Source organism: Hemiscyllium ocellatum, assembly GCF_020745735.1.
Source record: "Hemiscyllium ocellatum isolate sHemOce1 chromosome 27 unlocalized genomic scaffold, sHemOce1.pat.X.cur. SUPER_27_unloc_1, whole genome shotgun sequence".
In the NCBI taxonomy this organism is placed as follows: Eukaryota; Metazoa; Chordata; class Chondrichthyes; order Orectolobiformes; family Hemiscylliidae; genus Hemiscyllium; species Hemiscyllium ocellatum.
The window spans coordinates 5824069-5846964 of record NW_026867476.1 but is presented as its reverse complement, the minus strand read 5'-3'; the positions used below and the strand labels follow the sequence as shown (position 1 = coordinate 5846964).

The 22896-nt window shown below is 44.7% G+C and overlaps 1 protein-coding gene across 1 annotated transcript; it reads right to left on the bottom strand.

The window, feature by feature from the left end:
• Positions 1 to 6519: 6519 nt before the first annotated feature.
• Positions 6520 to 10852, bottom strand: LOC132807138 (gastrula zinc finger protein XlCGF49.1-like). The gene is made up of 2 exons (XM_060821460.1): positions 10775 to 10852; positions 6520 to 9460 (listed from the first exon to the last, which is right to left on the bottom strand). The coding sequence occupies exon 2, from the start codon at positions 8859 to 8861 to the stop codon at positions 8106 to 8108; it is 756 nt and encodes a 251-aa protein (XP_060677443.1). The 5' UTR covers positions 8862 to 9460; positions 10775 to 10852; the 3' UTR covers positions 6520 to 8105.
• Between the last annotated feature and the right edge of the window lie 12044 nt (positions 10853 to 22896).

The window sequence follows — 22896 nt, the reverse complement described above, 5'->3', positions numbered from 1 at the left end:
GGTCAGGTGGAGACAGGTGCGCTCTGATTGGAGGGAGCGTGGATGATACGTGTCACAGAAGGAGACGGAAAGAAGAAGAAAAACAAAGATTGCTGCGCGAGGCTGCGGTTTCTGACGGAGGGAGGGGGGCAGACAGGCATCGTTTACCTCAGAAAATACCTTTAAAATACATTTCAAATTAAAGTCGGAACTTTTCAAGCAAAAGTTGTGAAGAAAAGGAGGCAGTCCCCGGTGGTGTTTATTGTTTATTTGTGTATAATTCCCGGGGCCCGGGAAGGGGGAGGTGACGGTTACCGGGTGAACGGGGAAACAAATTAAAACTGTCGGCGGTGGAGGAGAGAGAGCCGGCGCCCGCGGCTTCTTCGGCGGCGGCCGGAGCCCAGGAGCTCAACAACCCCCCGGAGCTGGAGGAAGGTCCGAGCTCCAAGAAGCGGGGGGTCCGGCTGGAGGCTGGATTTACTCAAGGCTTGTATCTATTAACTTATTTAAATGGTACCTACTGTATGGGGGTATGGTTTACATTAAAACCGGAGGATCATGTCAGAGTGTTTGTTTATATTGAGCAGTTGTAGTTGGTAAAATACACTCCCTGGAGGAACACCTTCTATGATGCTGCATTTCTTACCTTCTGTCCTTCCCCCATTTGTTATCTCTCATCTCGATTATACATTTTATTTGGTCAAATTTAATTTCATATTAATGAGACTTGGTATTGACTGTGTGCTATTAATTTGTTTGTTGGATTATTGTAAGAAAAAATTAATGGTGCCATGTCATTTCTGATGTCAGAGTTTGACATTGAATGTGCAGATGTCAATTAAATCAAGAACTTGTAGTTCTAACAAAAAAAAGCATTTCTCTGATATTAAAGGCATTGTCTCATTTGAGGATGATTTGAGTCTGACCAACAAACCATTTCATGTAGTCACCCAATTTAATTAAAATTTTCTTTAACTTAATTAAAGAAAATAACTGTGGCAGGCTAAGATTTGTACAATTTGTTTATAAGATTTATTGATATGTCCATTGCTTTTGATGTGGTCTCTGCCACATTGGGGACACTGGACACCAACTTGCAGAACATTTCAGGGAACAGCTCTGGAATGCCAAAACTAAACGACCCCACTGCCTTGTGGCTGAATGCTTTAACTCCCCCTCCCAATCTGTCAAGAACATGCAAATACTCTGCTGCCACCCCCTCCAAGTTCTAGCTACCTAACGCTTGTAGGAAGAACATTTAGATTAGATTACTTACAGTGTGGAAACAGGCCCTTTGGCCCAACAAGTCCACACCGACCCACCGAAGTGCAACCCACCCATACCCCTACATTTACCCCTTACCTAACACTACGGGCAATTTAGCATAGCCAACTCATCCCACACATCTTTGGACTGTGGGAGGAAACTGGAGCACCAGGAGGAAACCCACGTAGACACGGGGAGAACACGCAAACTCCACACAGTCAGTCGCCTGAGTCGGGAACTGAACCCAGGTCTCAGGCACTGCGAGACAGCAGTGCTAACTGCCGTGCCACCCACGATCTTGTCTTCTGCCTTGGGACCCACTAACTACATAGGATCAATGTAGATTTCACCAGTTTCCTTATTTCCCCTCCCTCCACCCACCTCCACACCACACACCTTGTCCCAGATCCAGAGTTGAAAAATGTGGTGCTGGAAAAATGCTTAGAGGCCATACCTCTAGGAATTCCCTGGCTGTTCTCTGGCATGGCACTCATCCACAGATTCTATCAACAAACACATTGACCTGGACCCAACATACCGGCCACTGCAGTGGACAGTTGGAACTGACAACCAGAAGCGGCAGAGACAAACCACTATAAATGCCGGAGGAAACATCACAGAAGCGCTTCACACTGAAGATGTCACCTAGACAGGGGATGAAACGTCTGCAACACAAATTCAGCTCGGTGAACAGAACCACAACAACAAGCACCCGAGCTACAAATCTTCTCACAAACTTTGAATTGAGCATAGGAGTTGGGACATCCTGTTGCAACTGTCACACATGCCACACAACACAAGGCGTGGTCCTTCTCTGACTTACCATCCCTTTGAGTATTAAGGGGAAGGCATCCCTTTAATTGTAACATTCAGGAAAGATGCCTTACTTCAACAAAAATGTGCTGTGCTCACAGATGTTTGGACAGAGGAAGGGTGAAGCTCAATCTTCATTCAGAGAAAGAGGGGAGCAGCAGTAGCTTTAGAAGCTCATGGTCCAACTTGTGCATTCAGACAATAGGGGGGCTCTTCTGGGCAAAATCTGGGAATGAAGCAATTCTCCCCCTTTCCATTCCTTATCCTGGGAGAGAGAGAAGGGGGGAAGAACTGTTCACTTGCAACAACGGGAGGTAGAGAGTGTGAATCCAAGCAGGGAGCAGACTCTGCAAAAGTCAGTTTCAGTCGGCTTCTTCTAGAATATTGTGTGCAATTCTGGTCTCCCTCCTATAGGTAGGATGTTGTGAAACTTGAAAGGATTCAGAAAAGATTCACAAGGCTGTTGCCAGGGTAAGAGGGTTTGAACCACAAGGAGAGGCTGAATAAGGTGGGGCTGTTTTCCATAGAGCATCGCAGGCTGAGTGTGTGTTTTTTAAAGAGGTTTATAAAAACTTGAGGGGTGTGGATGGGGTGAATAGACAAGGTCTTTTCCCTGGGATAGGGGGAGTGCAGAACTAGAGGGCATAGGTTTAGGGCAAGAGGGGAAAAATTTAAAAGGATCCTTGCAGTCAACCTTTTTTTGCACAGGGTGATGCGTGTATGGAATGAGCTGCCAGAGGAAGTGGTGGAGGCATCTGGATGGGTATGTGAAAAGGAAGGGTTTAGAGGGATATGGACTAAGTGATGGCAAATGGAACTAGACTAATTTTGGATATCCGGTCGGCATGGACAAGTTCGATTGAAGGATCTGTTTCTGTGTTTTATGTCTCTGACTCTATGACTGGTGAAAAGCGTTGGCATTTGTCAAAACATTTATGCAACAGAAAATTATAAGAGGGTAAAGATAAGCCTCACGTCATTGATCCATGAATCCTGGTGTAATATGGATGTATTCCCAGTAATAGAGTCAGTATGGTATGGAAGGAGTCCAAAAGATGGCTTCTTTTACAAAAAGTCACACTTAAAACTTAAATCTGAGTCTTCTGGAAATGTAAGACAACCGTGTGTTAATATAAGACAGATAAGTCTGGGGTATATGTTGCATATTTGATGGAATGTTTATGGCTCTAAAAGCCTGATTTGCAGTTGTTTCAGGGCTCATAATATTGTATATCTTCACTTTTCAAAAGTTCACTTTACACTACTTCACTTTTACAAATGACCTACATTAATACCTGTTCTCACAAACCGAAAGAAATCCGAAGAGGATTGTTGCTTTTACAAAGAAAGATATAATATAAGTTAATTTATGGTAATTGCTTCTTCGCTTTAGGCCATTTTGGCTTATGAAAGGAACACTCTACTTTCGAATAGTGAGTGAAAGTTGTATCAATACAATACAGCACAGTCACAGGCCCTTCTCACTTGGTTTAGGCGCACACACCCCCTCAAGCCTGTGCTAATTCTTAATCCTTACTTATTTATTGCCCATGTGTGGTTTCTATTCCTTTGTTTACCTCCCCTTCATGTGTCTATCAAGATACACCTTAAACGTTGTTAAGGTGCCTGCTTCCACTGCCTCCACTGGCAGTGTGTTCTAGAAACCCACCATCCCTCTGTGTAAATTCCCCACCCCCACCACTTCTCCCCCAAACAGGCCCCCCATCACCTTGAAGTTGTTCCCTCTTTTAGTTGACCTTTCCACTGTGGAGGGCAAAAATCAACTCTGACTATCATAGAATCCCTCCAGCATGGAAACAGACCATTCAGCCCAACAAGTCAACATCAGCCCTCTAAAGATTAACACATAGAGAGCCGTTCCCTTACCTCTATTATCTACATTTACCCCTGACTAATGCACCGAACTTACACATCCCTGAACATTGGGGCAATTTACACACAGACAATCCAATTTAACCTGCCTCTCCCTGGACACTATGGGTAATTTAGCATCGCTTATCCACCCTAACCTATACATGTTTGGATTGTAGGAGGAAGCCGGAACACCAGAGGAAGCCCACACAGACATGGGAGGTGGGGTGCAGGGACAATGTGCCAACTCCACACAGATAGTTGTCTGAGACTAAAATCGAACGCAGTCCCTGGCACTGTGAGGCGTCAGTGCGAACCACTGAGCTACCCTGCCACCCCTGTCCAGCTAATCTGTGTGTCTCATCATTTTGTCGAGGTCTCCTCTCAGCCACTGTTTTTCCAAAGAAAACAATTCAGGTTTATGCTTCCTCTGCTCGTAACGAGAGCCCTCCAGACTAGGCAATGTCCTGGTGAACCTTGTCTGTACCTCCTGCCAGAGCACCCACATCCTTCCAGTAGCACAGTGACCAGAACTGCACACAATATTCCGAATGTGGCCAGAATAAACAGCTGTAACATAACTCTTACACTCAAGGAAGCGTGCTGTGTACCTTCTTGACCACTGTGCCCATCTGCATTCCCACTTCCATGGATCTAAAGGCCCAGATCCCTCTATATGCCAGTGCTCCTATGTGTTCTGTCATTTATCATACAATTCTTATATTTCCTTCGTCTCTATCGAGCTTCACCTTAACTGTCTTTCTCTACATCTCTTTTTTTCACCCCTCCACACATCAGCATATCATAAGACCATAGGAGCAGAAATTAGGCCATTCAGCCCATTGAATCTGCTTCACCTTTCAATCATGGCTGCTATGTTTCTCAAACCCATTCTTCCCGTAATCCTTGATCCCCTTGATACTCAAGAACCTATCTATCTCAGTCTAAAATATACTCAGTAACTTGGCCTCTGCAGCCTTCTGTGGCGGTGAATTCCACAGATTCACCACACTGGCTGAAGAAGTTTCTCTCCCCTCTGTTCTAAAAAGTCTTCCCTTGAAGTGAAAGCTGAGCCCTCAGGTTCTAGTCTCTCCTTCCAATGGAAACATCTTCTCAACATCCATGCTGTTCATTATTCTGTAGGTTTCAATTAGATCCCCTCTCATCCTTCTGAACTCCATGAAGTATAAACCTAGAGTCCTCTAATGTTCTTCATATGTTAAATTTTTCATTCCTGGATCATTCTTGTGAACCTCCTCTGAACATGTTCCAGGGCCAGTACATCCTTCCTGCGATATGGGGCCTAAATCTACCTACAGTACTCCAATTGTGGCCTGACCAGAGCCTCACAGAGCCTCAGAAGTACATCCCTGCTTTTATATTCGAGTCTGATCAAAATAAATGCCTTCATTGCATTTGCCTTCCTAACCACTGACTCAACCTGAGAGAGAATCCTGGAGTAGAACTCCATAATCTCTTTGCACATCAGATTTCTGAATTTTCTCCCCATAATCCTTCTGTTCTAGAGTAGCAGCAGAGATTTCCAGACACCTCAATTGTTTTCAGGGATACCAAAGGATCTTGGGAATTGCCAGTATCTCAGGAGGAGGCAGAGGGGAATGTGGTGTGGTCCTTTAAACTGCAGAACTTTCCAAACTCCCTGAGTCAGCAGGAACTCTTTCTGGACCAAGAATCAAAAGAGCCACTGAGAAACTACTACATCAGAAGACCTCAGAGGCAGAAATTAGGCCATTCAGCCCCATCATGGCTGATATGTTACTCAACCCAATTCTCGGAGCAGACTCAATGGGCTGAATGGCCAAATTTCTGCTAGTTAACCATCCCTGAGAAGAAGGACGCAAAACAACAAGCTGTTTCCTGGGACAGATGAGCTAAGTGTTTAATAACCTCATGACTAAAAGACAATTAAGTTTGTCTGTAAAAGGAAAGCCCTGATGTAAAAGGGTCTTTTGCAGGAAAGGCTGCATCAAACAAAGCACTAAACCTCGAGGATAAGAAGGTAAGCTACAGACCGGAGAACTCCAGAAGTGTGGGGAGTTGGTGTTAGAATCTAAAGAAGCATCACATCACAGATTTGAAAACGAGGAATCTCCAGCAGAATTTAACTCCAGAATGATGTAGCAGCAGTACTTGGAAGAACAACACTGCAGTGAATCCCTGGACACTTCCAGAGATAGATACTGTTGGTGGAAACTCAGTTAAATTCTGCCATCGATTGGGTGATAGCCAAGTTGTGAGTGAGGTTGAACTTGGTTACTTGAGGAGTTTTATTTTTGGTTGCTACATACAATAAAGTGTAAATCATTGTTTCAGCAGTTTATTGTGTGCAGTTTCTGAGTTAAGAGCCAAATTAAGGCGATTCACCCACAACCACAGTGAGAGGCTGGGATTCATGTTGACTCCATTGCATTCAGCAGTACATCACGTCAATACCCTTATAAAGCGAAGGCTGACAGCACCACCTTTCTCAAATAGAAACACCCAGAGGAGCGTGTCACCCAATAATCTGTAAATTTAGCATGAAAAGTGGTGTAACCTGCTCTAGTGATAAGAGTAAATCCCCAACACTTTAAAATCAACAATCAGCAATTTATTTATCCAACTCTCACGCTGAACAAATGAACAAAACTGTAAACAAACTGTTAGCAGGCCAGGAGCAGATGGGTGGCACGGGTTTAGTTGGGGATCATGGACTGGCTGGTTTGAAGGGTCTGTTCCAGGCTGCATGACTCCATAGCACTGGAGTCATGATTGGGGATCCATCCCAAAGATGATAAAGGTTTCGAGCACCACCTTAGGCAAATGTGTGGACTCAATCAGCCAGCCAGTTCTCTCCAGGAGACTGTCTCTCAAGAAAGGAAGTGGTTTCCTGTCCCATCAGGCAGATTATTCAGTTTGGGTGAGGTCCTATATTTCCAACAAAATAGGTAGACAGGGCAGTGTCTATAACAAATATGTTATTAAACTTGGAAGAGTGCTAAAGACATATACAAGGATGTTGCCAGGACTCAAGGGTCTGTGTAAAAGGGAGAGGTTAGACAAGCTAAGATATTTTTATTTAGAGCATTAGAGACTGAGAGAGGCCCTTAGAGAAGTGAAGAGATCGTGAGACGCATGGAGAGGGTGAATGCACTCACTTTTACCCCGGGTTGGGGAAGTGAGGGCTAGAGGGCATCAGTTTAAGGTTAGAGGAAAAAGAATAAAAGGGAATGTGAGGGGCAACTTTTGTTTTTACACAGATGGTGGTACACATATGGAATGACATGCCTGCGGAAGTGGTTGAGCTGGGTACATTAACAACATTTAAAAGGCATTTGAACAAATACGTGGATAGGAAAGGTATGAAAGGAAATGGCCAAGTGCAGAGAAATGGGCTTAGTGTTGGTGGACAGTTTGGTCAGCATGGAACATGTTGGGCAGAAGGGCCTGTCTCCTGCTGTAGGACTCTATGATTCGCGTTTCTTTGTAGGTCTGACAATTTTGAGTTTCCAAATGAACTTCTCACTAAATCAGGCCGAATAAAATCCAATCTCATTCGTCAACTGTGATGCAGAGGTGCTGGTGTTGAATTGAGGTGGACAAGGTCAGAAGTCACATGGCACCTGATGAAGGAGCAGCACTCATGAAAGAGCAAAGCTCCTAAAGCTTGTGATTTCAAATAAACTTGTTGCACTGTAACATGGTGTTGTGTGACTTCCGACTTCTTCAACTCTGGATTTGTCTCAAACTTGATGGGATACTTTGTCCAACTCGGCATATTTTATCAGTATCGCTTGGAGGAATTTTTTTTAAGATTAGATTCCCTATATTATGGAAACAGGTCCTTTGGCCCAACAAGTCCACACTGGCCCTCTGCAGAGTAACCCAGCCAGATCCATTCCCCTATCCCTATTCCTCTACATTTACCCCAACTAATGCACCACACCTACACATCCCTGAACACTATGGGACAATTTAGATGGGCCAATCCATCCTAACCTGCACACCTTTAGACCAGGGGAAGGAAACCAGAGCACTCAGAGGTAACCCATACAGATGTGTGTGTGTGTGTGGGGGGGGGGGGGGGGCATCGTGAAAGCTACACACAGACTGTCACCCTGAGGATGGAATTGAACCCAGGTGAACATCATGAGGCAGTGGTACTGACCACTGAGTCACCATGCCACCCCTGAGCCACATAGGTGGGTTTGGGGGGGGGGAGGTGGGAAAGAGGGTGAGTCCAGCACAAAACAACAAAAGCCCACTGCACCCACTGTCAGAATAGGCAGGAGGTTCAGCTCTGGAGGGTGACCCACTGCAGCATCACTGGTGGAATCTGATTGTTGGATGCACTTGTGCCCCTGCTGGTGCCTCCGCAAGTTGCAGGACAATGTGAACCTCTGCCCGCAGTCGGGGCAGGCAAACGGCCTCTCCCCGGTGTGGACCCATTGGTGGGCCAGCAGTTTGGAGGAGCGGGTGAACCCCTTCCCACACTCAGAGCAGCTGAATGGCCTTTCCCTGGTGTGGACCCGCCAGTGGGACAACAGGTCAGAGGAATTGCTGAAGGCCTTACCACACTCTGGGCAGGCGAAAGGCCACTCCCCCGTGTGGATTCGCCGATGTCTCAGCAGGTCGGAGGAATTGCTGAAGGCCTTCCCGCACTCTGGGCAGCTGAAGGGCCTCTCACCCGTGTGAACCCGCTGATGGGCCAGCAGGTTGGAGGATTTACTGAAGGCCTTCCCACACTCTGGGCAGCTGAAGGGCCTCTCCCCCGTGTGGACCTGCTGATGGGCCAACAGGTTGGATGAATTGCTGAAGGCTTTCCCGCACTCATGGCAACTGAACAGCCTCTCCCCTGCGTGGAATCGCTGGTGGGTCTGGAGGTTGTCCACCCAAGTGAACCCTTTCCCGCACATGGAGCAGTGAAACATCCTCTCACCAGTCTGTATATGCTGCTGGGCCAGCAGGACACGGGAGCAAGTAAAGTCTTTTGCCTGCTCGGGGCAGGAGAACGGCCTCTTCCCAGTGTGATTGCACTGATGAGCCGCGAGGACAGGTGGGACACGGAAGCCCTTCCCGCAGTCGCCACACTTCCCATGGTTTCTCAACGGGACGTGTTTCCTTGGGTTTCTCCATGGCCGAAGTTTCAGCTACACACACACACACACACACGTGTACAACCCCGCAGTGAATTATTCTTTCCACGCAGTAGAGTTGTTTCAGGCTCCACACACAGTGCGCTGCAACAGTAGGGTCTTTCAACCAGGCCCCCCTACTCAAACAGGAACCAAAAAGAAAGCTTTGCTCCTTCTCACAGAATCATAGTTGAAAATTGTTGCGGTCCTGATGGATCGAGTGACTGTCAGACATTGATATGAAAGTGAGGACTGGAGATGCTGGAGGGTCAGAGTCAAAAAATGCGTCGCTGGAAAAGCGCAGCACGGCAAGCAGCATCAGAGAAGCAAGAGAATCAACATTTTGGACATAAGCCCTTTATCTGTTGACTTTGAAACTTCTGTCTTCAGATAGTCTGTAAGAAAAGATTACAAAAGTCATTACTGCCAGTCCGGTTAAGAATGAGACATCATGGCACTGACACTGACACCAGAGAGAAACTGAACATATAGATGTGGCAAGTGTTCGTGGCAAGCCAGAGCGATAGAGATATGTAGCACAGAAACAGACCCTTCGGTCGCCAGCAGCCACCACCTACTCTGACAGCTCTTTCCTTAAACACGCCACTTTCTGCATGAAAGACTTATCCCTTAGGTTCCTTTGTTAAGTTCTTTTGCTTGAGCTTCTTACACTGCAATACGCCAACTTCTGTGAACAACCAAACTTTACTTAATAAAGTACAAGCTGTGGAGAAACTCTTAACACTCTTTGTAATGCTTGTACACAACAGTACCAAAAAAAACCCTTAAACAAAGTAAAACTGAAACAGAGGCTTACAGTTGAAGTTAGAAGGGCAGAAGGAGACAGTGTTAGCAGCCTTTCTCCACACAGTCCACTGCTTAACTCACCAAACGAGACTTCAGCTTTCAGGACTGACCATTCCCCTTTCATTGTACAGGTCACTTCTAAAACATAAAAGCTTTGGCCTCAAGTCTCATCTGTTCATATATGACCAAAAATGCCTCCCAATACCGTTTTTCATCTCTGTACTAAAACAGTCGCTTCGGAGCCCGAGTCTTTTTACCACCCCTCTGAAAAAAAACAATGACACAGCATCCTTGGGAAGAAGGACCAGCTTTGTGACAGAGGGATATAGGCCAAACACTGGCAGGTGGGATTAGATTAGTTTGAGAACATAGCATGGAGTAGTTGGACTGAAGGGACTGTTTCTGTGCTGTTTGACTCAGTAACTGTTCTGCAATGGTCTGAAAACTATTTTCTTGCCTTCCCCCATAAATATCCACTTCTTTGTTGTTCCAAAATCAAATGAACTCAGCCTTGAATATATTCAATGATCCCATAACTGCAGGAAGACATCCCACTTCTGAACTCAATTCCTCTTGCTAATATACCACTTGCCTTGCTCATTGCTTGCTGCACCTATCTGACAACTGGTATGGAAGGACGCTGAGGCCCCTTTATACACATTCCTGATGAAGGGCTCGAACCTGTAATGCTGACTCTCCTGCTCCTCAGATGCTGCCTCATCTGCTGTGCTTTTCGACTCTGATCTCCAACATTTACAGTCCTCACTTTCTCCAAATCCCAATTTCTCACCATTTAAACAATGCATCTCCTTTTCGCTTCCACTCCCCACCCCGCAAGGGAATGCTATCATTTCACATTATGGTCCTGCATTTTCCATGAGTTTGCCAACTGAGACACAGACCTGGCCCAACTTTTCCAGAATCTGTCCCCTCCATAAATTGTGATTGAGAGCGAGACAGAGAGAGGCACAATAGTAGTGTCTCTGGTTAGCAGGAGGACCACGCTCCTTCCGGTCCTCCAGGGCTTCCTATTGGCCCAACAAAAGAAGATCACACGCAGTTTCCGCGGACAGCCAGGAGCATGCGCAGGTTTTGCTGACACCGGCGAACATGCGCAGTGTGTATTGTCACCGAGGAGCACGCGCAAGGTGCTGTGTGAAGTTGCTGGTGTTACTGACAGATTTTGTACCCAAATGACAATCAGAGACAAGAAAGGCTGGAGCAACGTTTTATATTTATCCTGCGGCTTGACATTTTATTCCTTTTGCATTTTCTTTGACTATCCATCTTTTCCTCAGGATAGGGGACTCCCAAACTGGAGGGCATAGGTTGAAGGTGAGAGGGGAAAGATTTAGAAGGGACCTAAGGAGTAGGGAAAAAGTGAAAGTTAATTCCCCTCAAGAAATACTTTCTCCAAACCTGCACATCTTTGGATTGTGGGAAGAAACCGGAGCACCCAAAGGAATCCCACGCAGAGAAGGTGCAAACTCCACTCAGACAGTTACCAGAGACTGGGATCAAACCCGGGTCCCTAGCGTTATAAGGCAGCAATGCTAACCACTGAGCCTGTTCAGAAAAAGCAGCAATTGATTTCTATTAGGGTGAGAGGGGAAAGGATTAAAAGGGACCTAAAGGGCAACTATTTCACGCAGCAGGTGGTGCGTGGATTGAATGAGCTCCCAGAGGAAGTGGTGGAGGCTGGTACAATTACAATATTCAAAAGGCATCTGGATGGGTATATGAACAGGAAGGTTTGGAGGGATATGGGCCAAGAGCTGGCAAATGTGCCCTGATTAATTTAGGATTTCCGATTGGCACGGAACAAACAGTTTGTTTCCATGATCCACGACTCTATGATTCTATTTCTACATAGTCAGAACTGTTATGACACGGACTGCACTCCCCCCACTAATTTAAACCCAAAAAAGATTTACCCCATGTGCTAATGTGAAAATTCAAGAGGTAAGGAACTGTTTCCAAGTCACTATTTAAAGTTTTATTTAATGATCGAGGACACTAACTTGCAAGTGTTTAATTCTGCTGGGATTTTTCGTACTCCCAAATCTATTCAAATCGGTCTAAACCAGTTCAAATCTCAGACGAAAGCCCCCAAATTTTACAACACTGGGTGCAACCTCCCCCACCTAATTTAAACCAGCAACAGAGAGAAGGTTTAACCCATGCGGTAATCTGTGAAAATTCAAGAACCGAGAAACTATTCCCAAAGGTCAATATTTAAAGTAAAAAATAACAACTTTATTTATTAAAATCTAATGGAGAATAATTAATTAACAACCATTTACAACTCCTTTCTCTAACCTATCTTCTACCTTCCCCTGTACGATACCAGTCCAATGAAAACCCCTGATTAAGATTTACTGAAAGATTCAAACTTCAAAACCAGTCAGCTGTTAAATCTTCTCTTTGTATCTTCCTCTGTAGATTTGCTCTCCAGGTCGGTGTCAATGTTTTTTTTCTGTGCAAACTCCTTCTCTGGACAGGTACTTCTCAAGAGAGATCTCACTAGCAGCCTACATTTGTTGGTCTTTTGGCAGTTCTCCTGCAACTGTTCAATTTTGTTTTTGATTTTGTACTCCAAAGCGTCAAATCATTTCATTGGTGTTAATATTAGATTAGATTAAATTCCCTACAGTGCAGAATCAGACCCTTCGGCCCAACCAGTCCACACCAACCCTCCGAAGAGTAACCCATCCAGACCTATCTCCCTCTGACTAATGCACCTAACACTATGGGCAATTTAGCATAGCCAATTCACCTGACCTGCACATCTTTGGGCTGTAGGAGGAAACTGGAGCACCCGAAGGAAACCCACGCAGACACGGGGATTGGAATTCAGTATTTTGGGGCAAGATTTAAATCTATTGGCCAAAATTGAGTATGTTTTTGTCTCCAGGCAACCCAGCTACCTAGCTGTTCGACCAAATGTTAAATTGTTACCTTGTTCAGAACGCTTGGTGCTATATCAGGTGGTTCTGCTCACTTTACAACTCTCTTAAAGGTAGAATACACCTCTACACCTTCTAACAGAACCAATTTTTCAAGACTAGGAATCGGCCATTCACTCCTAAAGGTGAAAGTGAGGACTGCAGATGCTGGAGATTAGAGTCAAGAGTGTGGTGCTGGAAAAGCATAGCAGGTCAGGCAGCATCCGAGGAGCAGGAAAATTGACATTTCGGGCAAAAGCCTCATTCACCCCGAACAGCTTGTCTTCAACTGCACATAGTTCAAAGCAAGTTTGAGAAAGATGGCTGCAGCTTTCTCTTAACATAAAATTGAACATGCGTTCAAACTTTAATGCTGTTTCTGAATATATTATTTTAGCTATTCTCAATTTGAAAGATTAGTAATTTCCCGTGCACCCCCATCTCCCAGGCAGTGTCATCACCAACCATTCTCTCTCTCTTCTGAGAAGAGCTTGATACAGCAATCAAAGACTGCTCGAGGCATGAGAAAGTTTAGTGGGGGTTCGAAGAGATACAGAATGGACAGGGTGATAGAGTGTTGGGGCCACTGAGAGACTGGGGGGAACAGAGGGTGGTGGGGGCGGAAAGGAAAGACTCAAGGGTCAAAGGATGGAGGAAGAGAATGAGGGAGAGAGAGAGAGAAAATGGGGGGCAGAGAGTTGCAGGGCGAGAGAGAATGGATGGGTGCAGTGAGTGGGGAGAGAGACAGCACAATTCCCATCTTCCCCGGGACTGGGACAGTGTCCCATGAACTGGAACCTACTCCTCCCACAGCAGTCATTTCTCAATCTACATATGGCTGAAGCAGAAGAATTATATAATCCTTGCAGGCCATTTCACCTATCAAATTCACAACGACCTTCCACACATCATCCCACCTAGACTCATCCACTTACCCGACAGCTCTGCAGTTCCCCATGGCTAACCCACTCTAACCTGCACATCCCTGGACACTTTAGCATAGCCGATCCATCCGAAACTGCAGATCTTTGGACTGTGGGAGGAAACCGGAGCACCCAGAGGTAACCCATGCAGACAGAAGGGGGAGAACATACCATGGTTCACACAGACAGTCACGAGAAGGTGGAATCAAATCGCTTCTAACAATTCTCCCACACCTGCAAAACCCTGAACACAGTGGGTAATTTAGCAGGGCCAATTCACCCTAACCTGAACAAAAATAAAAATAAAAATCACATGACACCAGTCCAACAGGTTTATTTGGAAGCACTAGCCTTCGGAGCTCTGCTCCTTCATCAGGTGGTTGTGGAGTATAAGATCACTGAGTTTACTGCGAAACACTACAGTCATGCCACTGAAATGATACATTGAAGAAACCTGGATTGTAAAGTCTTTCATCTTTTAGAATGAGTTGCCGTGTCATTAATATGTAAATCCCAGAACTTCTTATAAGACACCTACTCGAGATAACTTCAGGTTTTATAAGAAAAGGTGACAACTCAACTCAGACAATGCATTAAAGGTGTGAGGCCAGAGTCTGTATGTATCCCAGTTTTTGAGTCAGACTGGTTCTATTTCCAAAGTGGAATTTATAAAATATTCCATGTATTGTCTGCCTGCAGATTGCATTTTGCTCAAAAAATGCACAAGGTATCTGCAAATACAAATTCACCCCATAGACGTGTGTGTGCGCGCGCGCGCATGCGCACATGAGAAAGAGGAAAAAGTCTGTTTCCATACTGTATATCTCTATGTCTATTGCATAACAGATGCTTCATTTCTGTTGATGTAAATATTGTTATAAATCATAGCTGGGTACTAATACTTAGATGTAAGGGAGAGAGAATTCTTCAATTAGAGCACTACAAGAATCCTGGCAGACCCCTATTTCTAGTTTACTTGCCAATGAACAGACACAAGCACCTATTTAATTCTAATTTTTCGCCTTTTTTGTTATATTTTCTGGTATTATGATACTCTGTCTGGATGGGTGACAGGCTGGGAGATTGTAGGTTGAACTTTGATTGACTGAATGATTTATTGTTCCAGAAGGTGTCAAAGGAGGTTAAAGCTTCAGCAGAAATGAAGCACAGCTGAGAACAGACAACAACTGTGTGGGAACAGGAAGATCAACCAAGGACAAAGAAAGCAGGACCTGAAATCCGAGCTGACACCAGACTGCCCAGTGGTCAGTTCTTTGATTAGCAGTGTCAACCCTCTACCTTTACCTAGCTTCCCATTCGACTTGAATGCCACATCTCCCCTCAATATTTAGGATCCAATCCTTGTCATCCTGAAGCTATGTCTCTGTAAGGAGTCTCAGATCATAATTATTCTCTTCAATGTGAGCAGTCAATTCTTTCACTTTTGTTACGTTGCAGCGCTATTACGACATGGGGTAACCCCCTCTGTTAAATTAAACCAGCAATATATAGATGATTCACCCCATGCAGTAATATGTTAAAGTCCGAGAGGCAAAGAACTATCCCAAAGGTAAATATTTAAATTAAAAATTAACAACTTTACTCTTTGTGTCCAACAGTGAATATTAAAACTCACAAAAATGCCCGGTTTATAGTCCAAAACATCGGATCGTTTTATTGGTGTTAATATTATCAAAATACTTAATTCAAACTTGATTGGACTTTGGTATTTTGGGGCAAAATTTAAACTGATTGGCCGAATTTAAATTTGTTTGTGCCTCATGGCAACCCAGTTGCTCTATTTGTGTTGACCAAATATTACATTCTCATCTTGTTTAGAACACTTTGTTCTGCTCAATTTTTTTACTCTCAAAGTTACAGTACCTCTACCCCTTCATAACAAGCACATATTCAGATACTGACCTTTTAGTTTTATTGTTTGTAATCTTTTGAATACAGTTTTAATTGCTGGTACGTTTATTCTCCTTGTTCCTTTCTATTGTTCTCCGATGTCCATTTTCCACATCACTACATTGCTTATCTACCTTGATTTGGATTGGCCTTGCTAAATTGCCCATAGTGCCCAGGGATGTACAGGTTAGGTGGGTTAGCCAATAGGAAATGCAGGGTTATAGTTTTGTTGTAATAGAAGCAGGAGTAAGCCATTTGGCCTATTGAGCCTGGTTCACCATTTATTAAAATTGTGGCTGATCTATCCATCATCTCAGCTCTTCTTACTTGCATTATCCCGACATCCCTTGATTCCCTAAGGGGTGGGGGCGGGAGCAGGATGCTCTTTAGAGGGGTCAGAATGGACTTGATGGGCTGATTGGCCTGCTTCCACATGTTGGACTTCTATGATTTACCGCAGTTATGTTTGCCTCAGATCACAGCTCCCAGAATCTCCCACCTTCTGCAAATCGAAAGACAAGTCTCCCCCTCCGCCCTCTTGTATGTATGTTATCTAAATGCTTCATCATTTCTAGTGAATACAGCCCACACCCGCTGCTGCTGCCAGTGACCTTTACAATGCTGATGAAACAATGCAATTCCTGCAGTACTGAAAACTGTAAGACTTCTAACAATACCAGTTACTGATTCACCGCTCCTTCTGATGGACAGCATTGGAAACAAAATGTCAGAGGCTGACAGAAATGAGCAGTTTAACTCAAAAATCCACCTCGACCTTCACTGGGCACCCCAATCAGCACCCCAATCAGCACACTGTCCTTACTTTTGGTAAACCTTAAAGCTCTTCACCCCCACAGTGCAATGAATTCCCACTTTCCACCAAAATCCTAGACGTACTCATGTACTCAGTTGCTGTCTCACCAATGAACTATTTCATTGTAACTTCTTCTGCTTCCAGTAAAGACAAAACATCTTTGAAAGTTGCTCTGAAACTCCAGTCTTCACAACAACACTTCTGCTTTCACGCAAGATGATTAAAGCCATACAGCACAGAAACACAGCCTTCGGTCCAACTCCATGCCGACCAGATATCCTAAACTGATCTAATCCCACTTGCCAGCATTTGGCCTGTATCCCTCTAAATCCTTCTTATTCACATACCCATCCAGATGCCTTTTAAACGTTGTAATTGTAGCAGCCTCCACCACTTCCTCTGGCAGCTCATTCCAAACATGCACTACTCCCTGTGTGAAAAAGTTGACCCTCAGGTCCGTTTTAGATCTTTCCCCTTTCACGTGAAACCTATGCCCTCTAGGTTTGGAGTCGCCTACCATGGGGAAAAGATTTTGGTTATCCAACCTATCTACACCCCTTATAAACTTCTGTAAGGTCACCCATCAGCCTCCAATGCTCCAAGGAAATTATCTCTGGCATATTCAGCATCATCCTATCGCTCAAACCCTCCAGCTCTGCCTACATCTTTGTGAATCTTTTCTGAACCCTTTTAAATTTCACAACATTCTTTCAGAGGGCAGAAAATGGAATTGCACACAGTTTTCCAAAAGTGGCCTAACATGACCTTCCAACCCCTGTAATTTTTTTTTAATTGGGTAATGCTGCGTGATTCCCCAGTTTGTATTTTTTCTTTTTTTATTTAAAATAAACCCCCACACTACCGCCTAACTGCGGTAGCGCTTATTTATTCCCCAGCACCCATGGTGTGTGTGTGTGCGTGCAGGTGAGAGACACAAGGTGCACAAATCTATATTCAATTTCCACCACCAGGAAGATAGGAAAACCCCCAGGTGGCCAGTGACACGCACTGCCCTTCACATCAAAGGGAATCTCCTGCTTTTTTTTCTCTTACCCCTGCACTATCGCCTAACTGCGGTGTGCTTATTTTTTCAAGTTTCAGATTACTACTTCCAAATTTCATCAAGGCTCATACGATGAGCCAGGCACGAGGAGAATGTGCAAACTTCACGCAGTCAGCAGCCTGAGGCAGGAATTGAACGCGGGCCTCTGGCACTGTGAGACAGCAGTGATAACCACTGTGCCACCATGCCACCCAACCCCTGTACTCAATGCTCTGACCAATAAAGGAAACCGTACCAAATGCCTTCTTCACTATCCTGTCTCCCTGCAATTCCACTTTCAAGGAATTATGAACCTGCAAGGACACTTTGTTTAGCAAAACTCCCCATTAACTATGTAAGTCGTGCCCTGATTTGCCTTACAAAATGTAACACTTCACGTTTATCTAAATTAAACTCATTTTGCCACTCCTTGGCCCATCAGCCCGTCCGATCAATTCTAATTTATATTGAACTTCGTTTCCTCTCTCATCCCCTAAAAGCTGAGACTCTCCATCCCACAATCACTTCCTCCATTCTGACTTTGCTGAATCTAATTCCTGCTGTAACACATCCTGAAGGGTGTGGTTCATGCTGATTAACAGGCCCACACTCGGGGGAGGTGGAGATCAAATTGAAACAGACAGAATTCTGACTGGCCTGGACAGAGTTCAGGGGAAGATGTTCCTATTGGTGGGAGAGTCTAGGACCTGAGGGCACAGCATCAGAGTAAAAGGAATATCTTGTAGAACAAAGATAAAGCGAAACATTTTCAGCCGGTGAGTGTTGAATATGTGGAATTCATTGCTACAGAAGGCTGTGGAGGCCAGGTCACGGAGTAGATTTAAGATGGAGATAGATAGGTTCTTGAGTATCAAGGGGATCGAGGGTTACAGGGAGAAAGTGGGAGAATGGGATTGAGAAACTGATCAGCCAGAACTTAATAGTGGAGCAGCCCTGATGGACTGAGAGGTCTAATCTCTGCTCCTGTGTTTTATGGTCTCTTGCTGTCCTGGACTAGGAGTGTGCAAATTGGGAGCAGGAATAGGCCATTTAGCCTGTCGGGTTTGCACCAGCATTGAACAGATCATAAGTAGATATGAATATACCTACGTAAAAACAAGGACTGCACATGCTGGAAACCAGAGTCTAGATTAGAGTGGTGCTGGAAAAACACAGCAGGTCAGGCAGCTCCTCGGATGCTGCCTGACCTGCCATGAGTATACCTACATTCAGGTTAATAGGCTGGAAATTTTTCCACTGGAGCAGAGGAGGATTATAAAATCATGAGGGGTATAGATGAGGTGAACGGCCAAAATCCTTTCTCTAGGCTGGGGGTTCAAGACTACGGAGCAAATTTTGAAAGAGAGAGAGGAGAAAGATTTTAAAAGGACATGAGGGTCGCCATTTTTTCCCCCACAGAGAGTGGTTTGTGTGTTGGAATGAATTTCCAGACAAAGGGGTAGATGCAGATACTGTTAGAACATTTAAAAAAACATTTGGATCAGTACATGAATGATGAAGTTTAATTTAAATAAATGTGAAATGCTGGATTTTGGAAAAGCAAATCAAAGCAGGACTTATACACTTTATGGTAAGGTCCTGGGGAGTGTTGCTGAACAAAGAGACCTTGGAGTGCAGGTTCATAGTTCCTTCAAGGTATGCTTTCCTTTATCGGTTACTGCACTGAGTAAAGGAGTTGGGAGGTAGGTGAACCTCTAAGGGGAGCCTTTTCACACAGAATAGTGCATATATGAAATGACCAGCCAGAGGAAGTGGAGGAGACTGGTATAATTACAGAATTTGAAAAGGCATTTGGATTGGTCTATAATAGAAGGGTTTCAAGGGATATGGGCCCAGGGCTGGCAAATAGACTAGATTAGGATAACTGGTAGGCATGGATAAATTGGACCGAAGGGTCTGTTTCTGTGCTGTACATCTCTATGACTCCAATATAAAAGATTCAGAGGGATATAGGTTAATCACGGGCAGGTGGGTCCAGTTTAGTTTGAGAACATAGTCAGCATGGACGAGTTGGACTGAAGGGTCTGTTTCTGTAGTTGATAATGTGTTGCTGGTTAAAGCACAGCAGGTTAGGCAGCATCCAAGGAATAGGAAATTCGACGTTTCGGGCATAAGCCCTTCATCAGGAAGGGCTTATGCCCGAAACGTCGAATTTCCTATTCCTTGGATGCTGCCTAACCTGCTGTGCTTTAACCAGCAACACATTTTCAACTGTGATCTCCAGCATCTCCAGACCTCATTTTTTACCCGGTCTGTTTCTGTAACTGATCTGTACTGGTCTTGCCTCCCCCATAACCATCACTTCTTTGTTGTTCAAAAATCAGATGAACTCAGCCTTGGAGATATTCAATTACGCCCAAACTGCAGGAAGGTGTCCCCACTTCTCAACTCAATTCCTCTTGCTAATATACCACTTGCCTTGTTCACTACTTGCTGCACTTGTCTGACAACTGGATTAGGAGGACGCAGAGGCCCCTTTTTACATCCACACATCATTTCTGATGAAAGGCTCGAGCCTGAAATGTCACTTCTCCTGTATTTGCCTTTGAAAAAAGACCTGGACTAACTTTCCCAACGTCTGTTTCTCTCCCCCCCGCCGAATCCACTCCGTTTCCCTTCAGTTCCTGCAAGTCAACAGCTGAACCCCGGAATGGAAAAGGGGGTGAGAAAAGAATGTGTTGTACTCACAGATGTTGGTGAGAGGAAGGAAGTTGCAGTCTGGGGTGAAGCTCAATCTTCATTCAGAGAGAGGAGCAGCAGCAGCAACTTCAGAAGTTCATGGTCCTACTTCCGCATCCAGACAATGGGTTTGCTGTGATTGGCAGGAGGACCAGTCTCCATTCGGTCCTCCAGAGCTTCTCATTGATCCATCAAAACAATGTCATGGAGTGTTTCCTCTTGTTGCGTGAGTATGCGTAATGTTTTACTGACACCGACGAACATGCGCACTGAATTGCTGACACCGAGTAGCATGCGCAGGATGGAGATGTTGGCATTACTGACAGATTTTCAAAGTTAAAATTCACACAATGCCAGGTTTTAGTCCAACAGGTTTATTTGGAATCACTAGTTTTCGTAAGTGCTGCTCCTTCATCGGTTGGTTATGGAGCAGAATCATAACATACAGACTTTATAGCAACAGGATTGCAGTGTCATGGAATATTAAACAACTTTAGCTTACCTCTACCATCTTTTAGAATGACCATGTTAGTTTTGATTCCTTCACATGTAAATCCCAGAACTTTTCAAAAGTTACGTTCTCAACATAGCTTTTAACAATAGGTGTCATCTCAATCAGATAATGCATTGAAGGTGTTAAGTTAAAGTCTGTCTGTGTCCCAATGTTCGGTCAGACAGATTCTATTTCTATCATGGTATAACAGAATCTTACGTGTATGAGTTTTTGAGCAAAATAAAATGCGATTCTGCAAGTACAAATTCAACCCACAAACTTTTATGTGTGTGTGTGTGTGTGTGTGTGTGTAGGAGAAACCGAGTGATCATGTGTGTGTGAGAGTGTAATGGGCTATAAGTCTGTGAGAGGGTGTGTGTGAGAGACAGAGAGAGCATTTGAGAGTGTGCATGTGTATGACAGAGTCTGTGTGAGTGTGTTGGGTTGAACGAGCATGTGTTTGTGTAAATGCATGCTTGTGTGTATGTGTGTGTGTGTGAGTGAGAAAGAGAGACAATGTATAGTGTAGTGGGGTCACCTGTAGTGTAACATGAATCCAAGCTCCTGGTTGAGGCTATTTCCATGGGTATTGAACTTGGCTATCAGCCTCTGCTCAGGCACTTTCCGTTGCTGCCTATCCTGAAGTCTACCTTGAAGGATGGTCACCCGAAGGTCCAAGGCTGAATGTCCCGGACTGCTGGTGTTCCCCGACCGGGAGGGAACACTCCTGGCTGGTGATTGTTGTGCAGTGTACATTCAATCTGTTGCTGTAGTCTCTGCTCGGTCTCGCCAATATACCATGCCTCAGGGCATCATTGCCTGCAGCGTATGAGACAAACAATGTTGGCTGAGGTACATGAGTACCTGCCACACTCATGGTGGGTGGTGTCCCCACGTGTAATAGTGGTAATCGTGTCAACATTCTAACACGTCTTGCATCATCTGCCGTGACAGAATTGTATCGTGTTGTCCTGAAGGCCAGGCAGTTTTCTGCAAACAATTATCTGTTTAAAGTTTGGCAGTTGTTTGAAGGCGAGAAGTGGAGGCATGAGGAAGGTCTTGGCGAGGTGCTCATCCTCATCAATAATGTGTTGCAGGCTGTGAAGAATGTGGCGTAGTGTTTCGGCTCCTGAGAAGTACTGGACAACAAAGGGTACCATTTTGGTTGCAGCTCATGTCTGTCTCATAAAGGAAGTCATTACAGTTTCTTGCTGTGACACATTGGAACTGGCAGTTGATGAGTTGAGCATTACACCCCGTTCTTATGAGAGCACGCTTGTGTACTTCCAAGTGTCTGTCACGTTCCTCCTCACCTGAACAGATCCTGTGTATGCGAAGGGCTTGTCCAGAGGGGATGGCGGTTTTAATATGTTTCACTAGTGAAGTGTAGCACTGTCAGGTTATCCGTGGTTTTGCGGTACAGAGAAGACCTGAGATACCCATCCTTGATAGATCGGCATGTGTTTAAAAATGAGACAGATACTAAAGAGTGTGGTAAGTGTGATGGTCAGATGAAATTTGTTAATATCACAGTATCGTTGTTTCAGTGACTCCTCACCATTGGTCCAGAGGAAGAAATATCATCAATATATCTGGTATATAGTGTTGGTTGGAGGTCCTGTGCAGAAAAGAAGCCTTATTCGAACCTCTGCGTGAAAGCGTTGGCATACTGGGGTGTAAATTTGGTGCCCATGGCTGTTGTATGTGTCTGGATGAAGAATTGGTTGTCATAGATGAAAATGTTGTGGTTGAGAATGAAGCAGATGAGTTGTAGGACAGTGCTCAGAGATTGACAATTGTTGGTATTGAGTACTGAGGCTGTTACCGTGATGCCATCATCGTGAGGAATGCTGGTGTAGAATACTGACACGTCCACGGATTCAACTCGTCTGTGGATGCTGAGCCTTTGGAAGGATTGGACCAGAAGTCTTGATGAATGCTGTCAGTTCACGGTTGTGCTCTTTGGTCAGATCAGCTGGTATTGCCTATCGTGTTCCTGGTCAGTTGTTTGTACACTTCCTCGCAGAAGTCCATTTATTCGGAATTACTCAAAAACTGCATAAATCCATGTAAGATTCTGTAGCTCCCACTTTAGAAATAGAATCAGTCTGACCTAACATTGGGACACAGACAGACTTTAATGTCTCACCTTCAATGCATTATCTGAGCTGAGATGACACCTATTTTTAAAAGCTA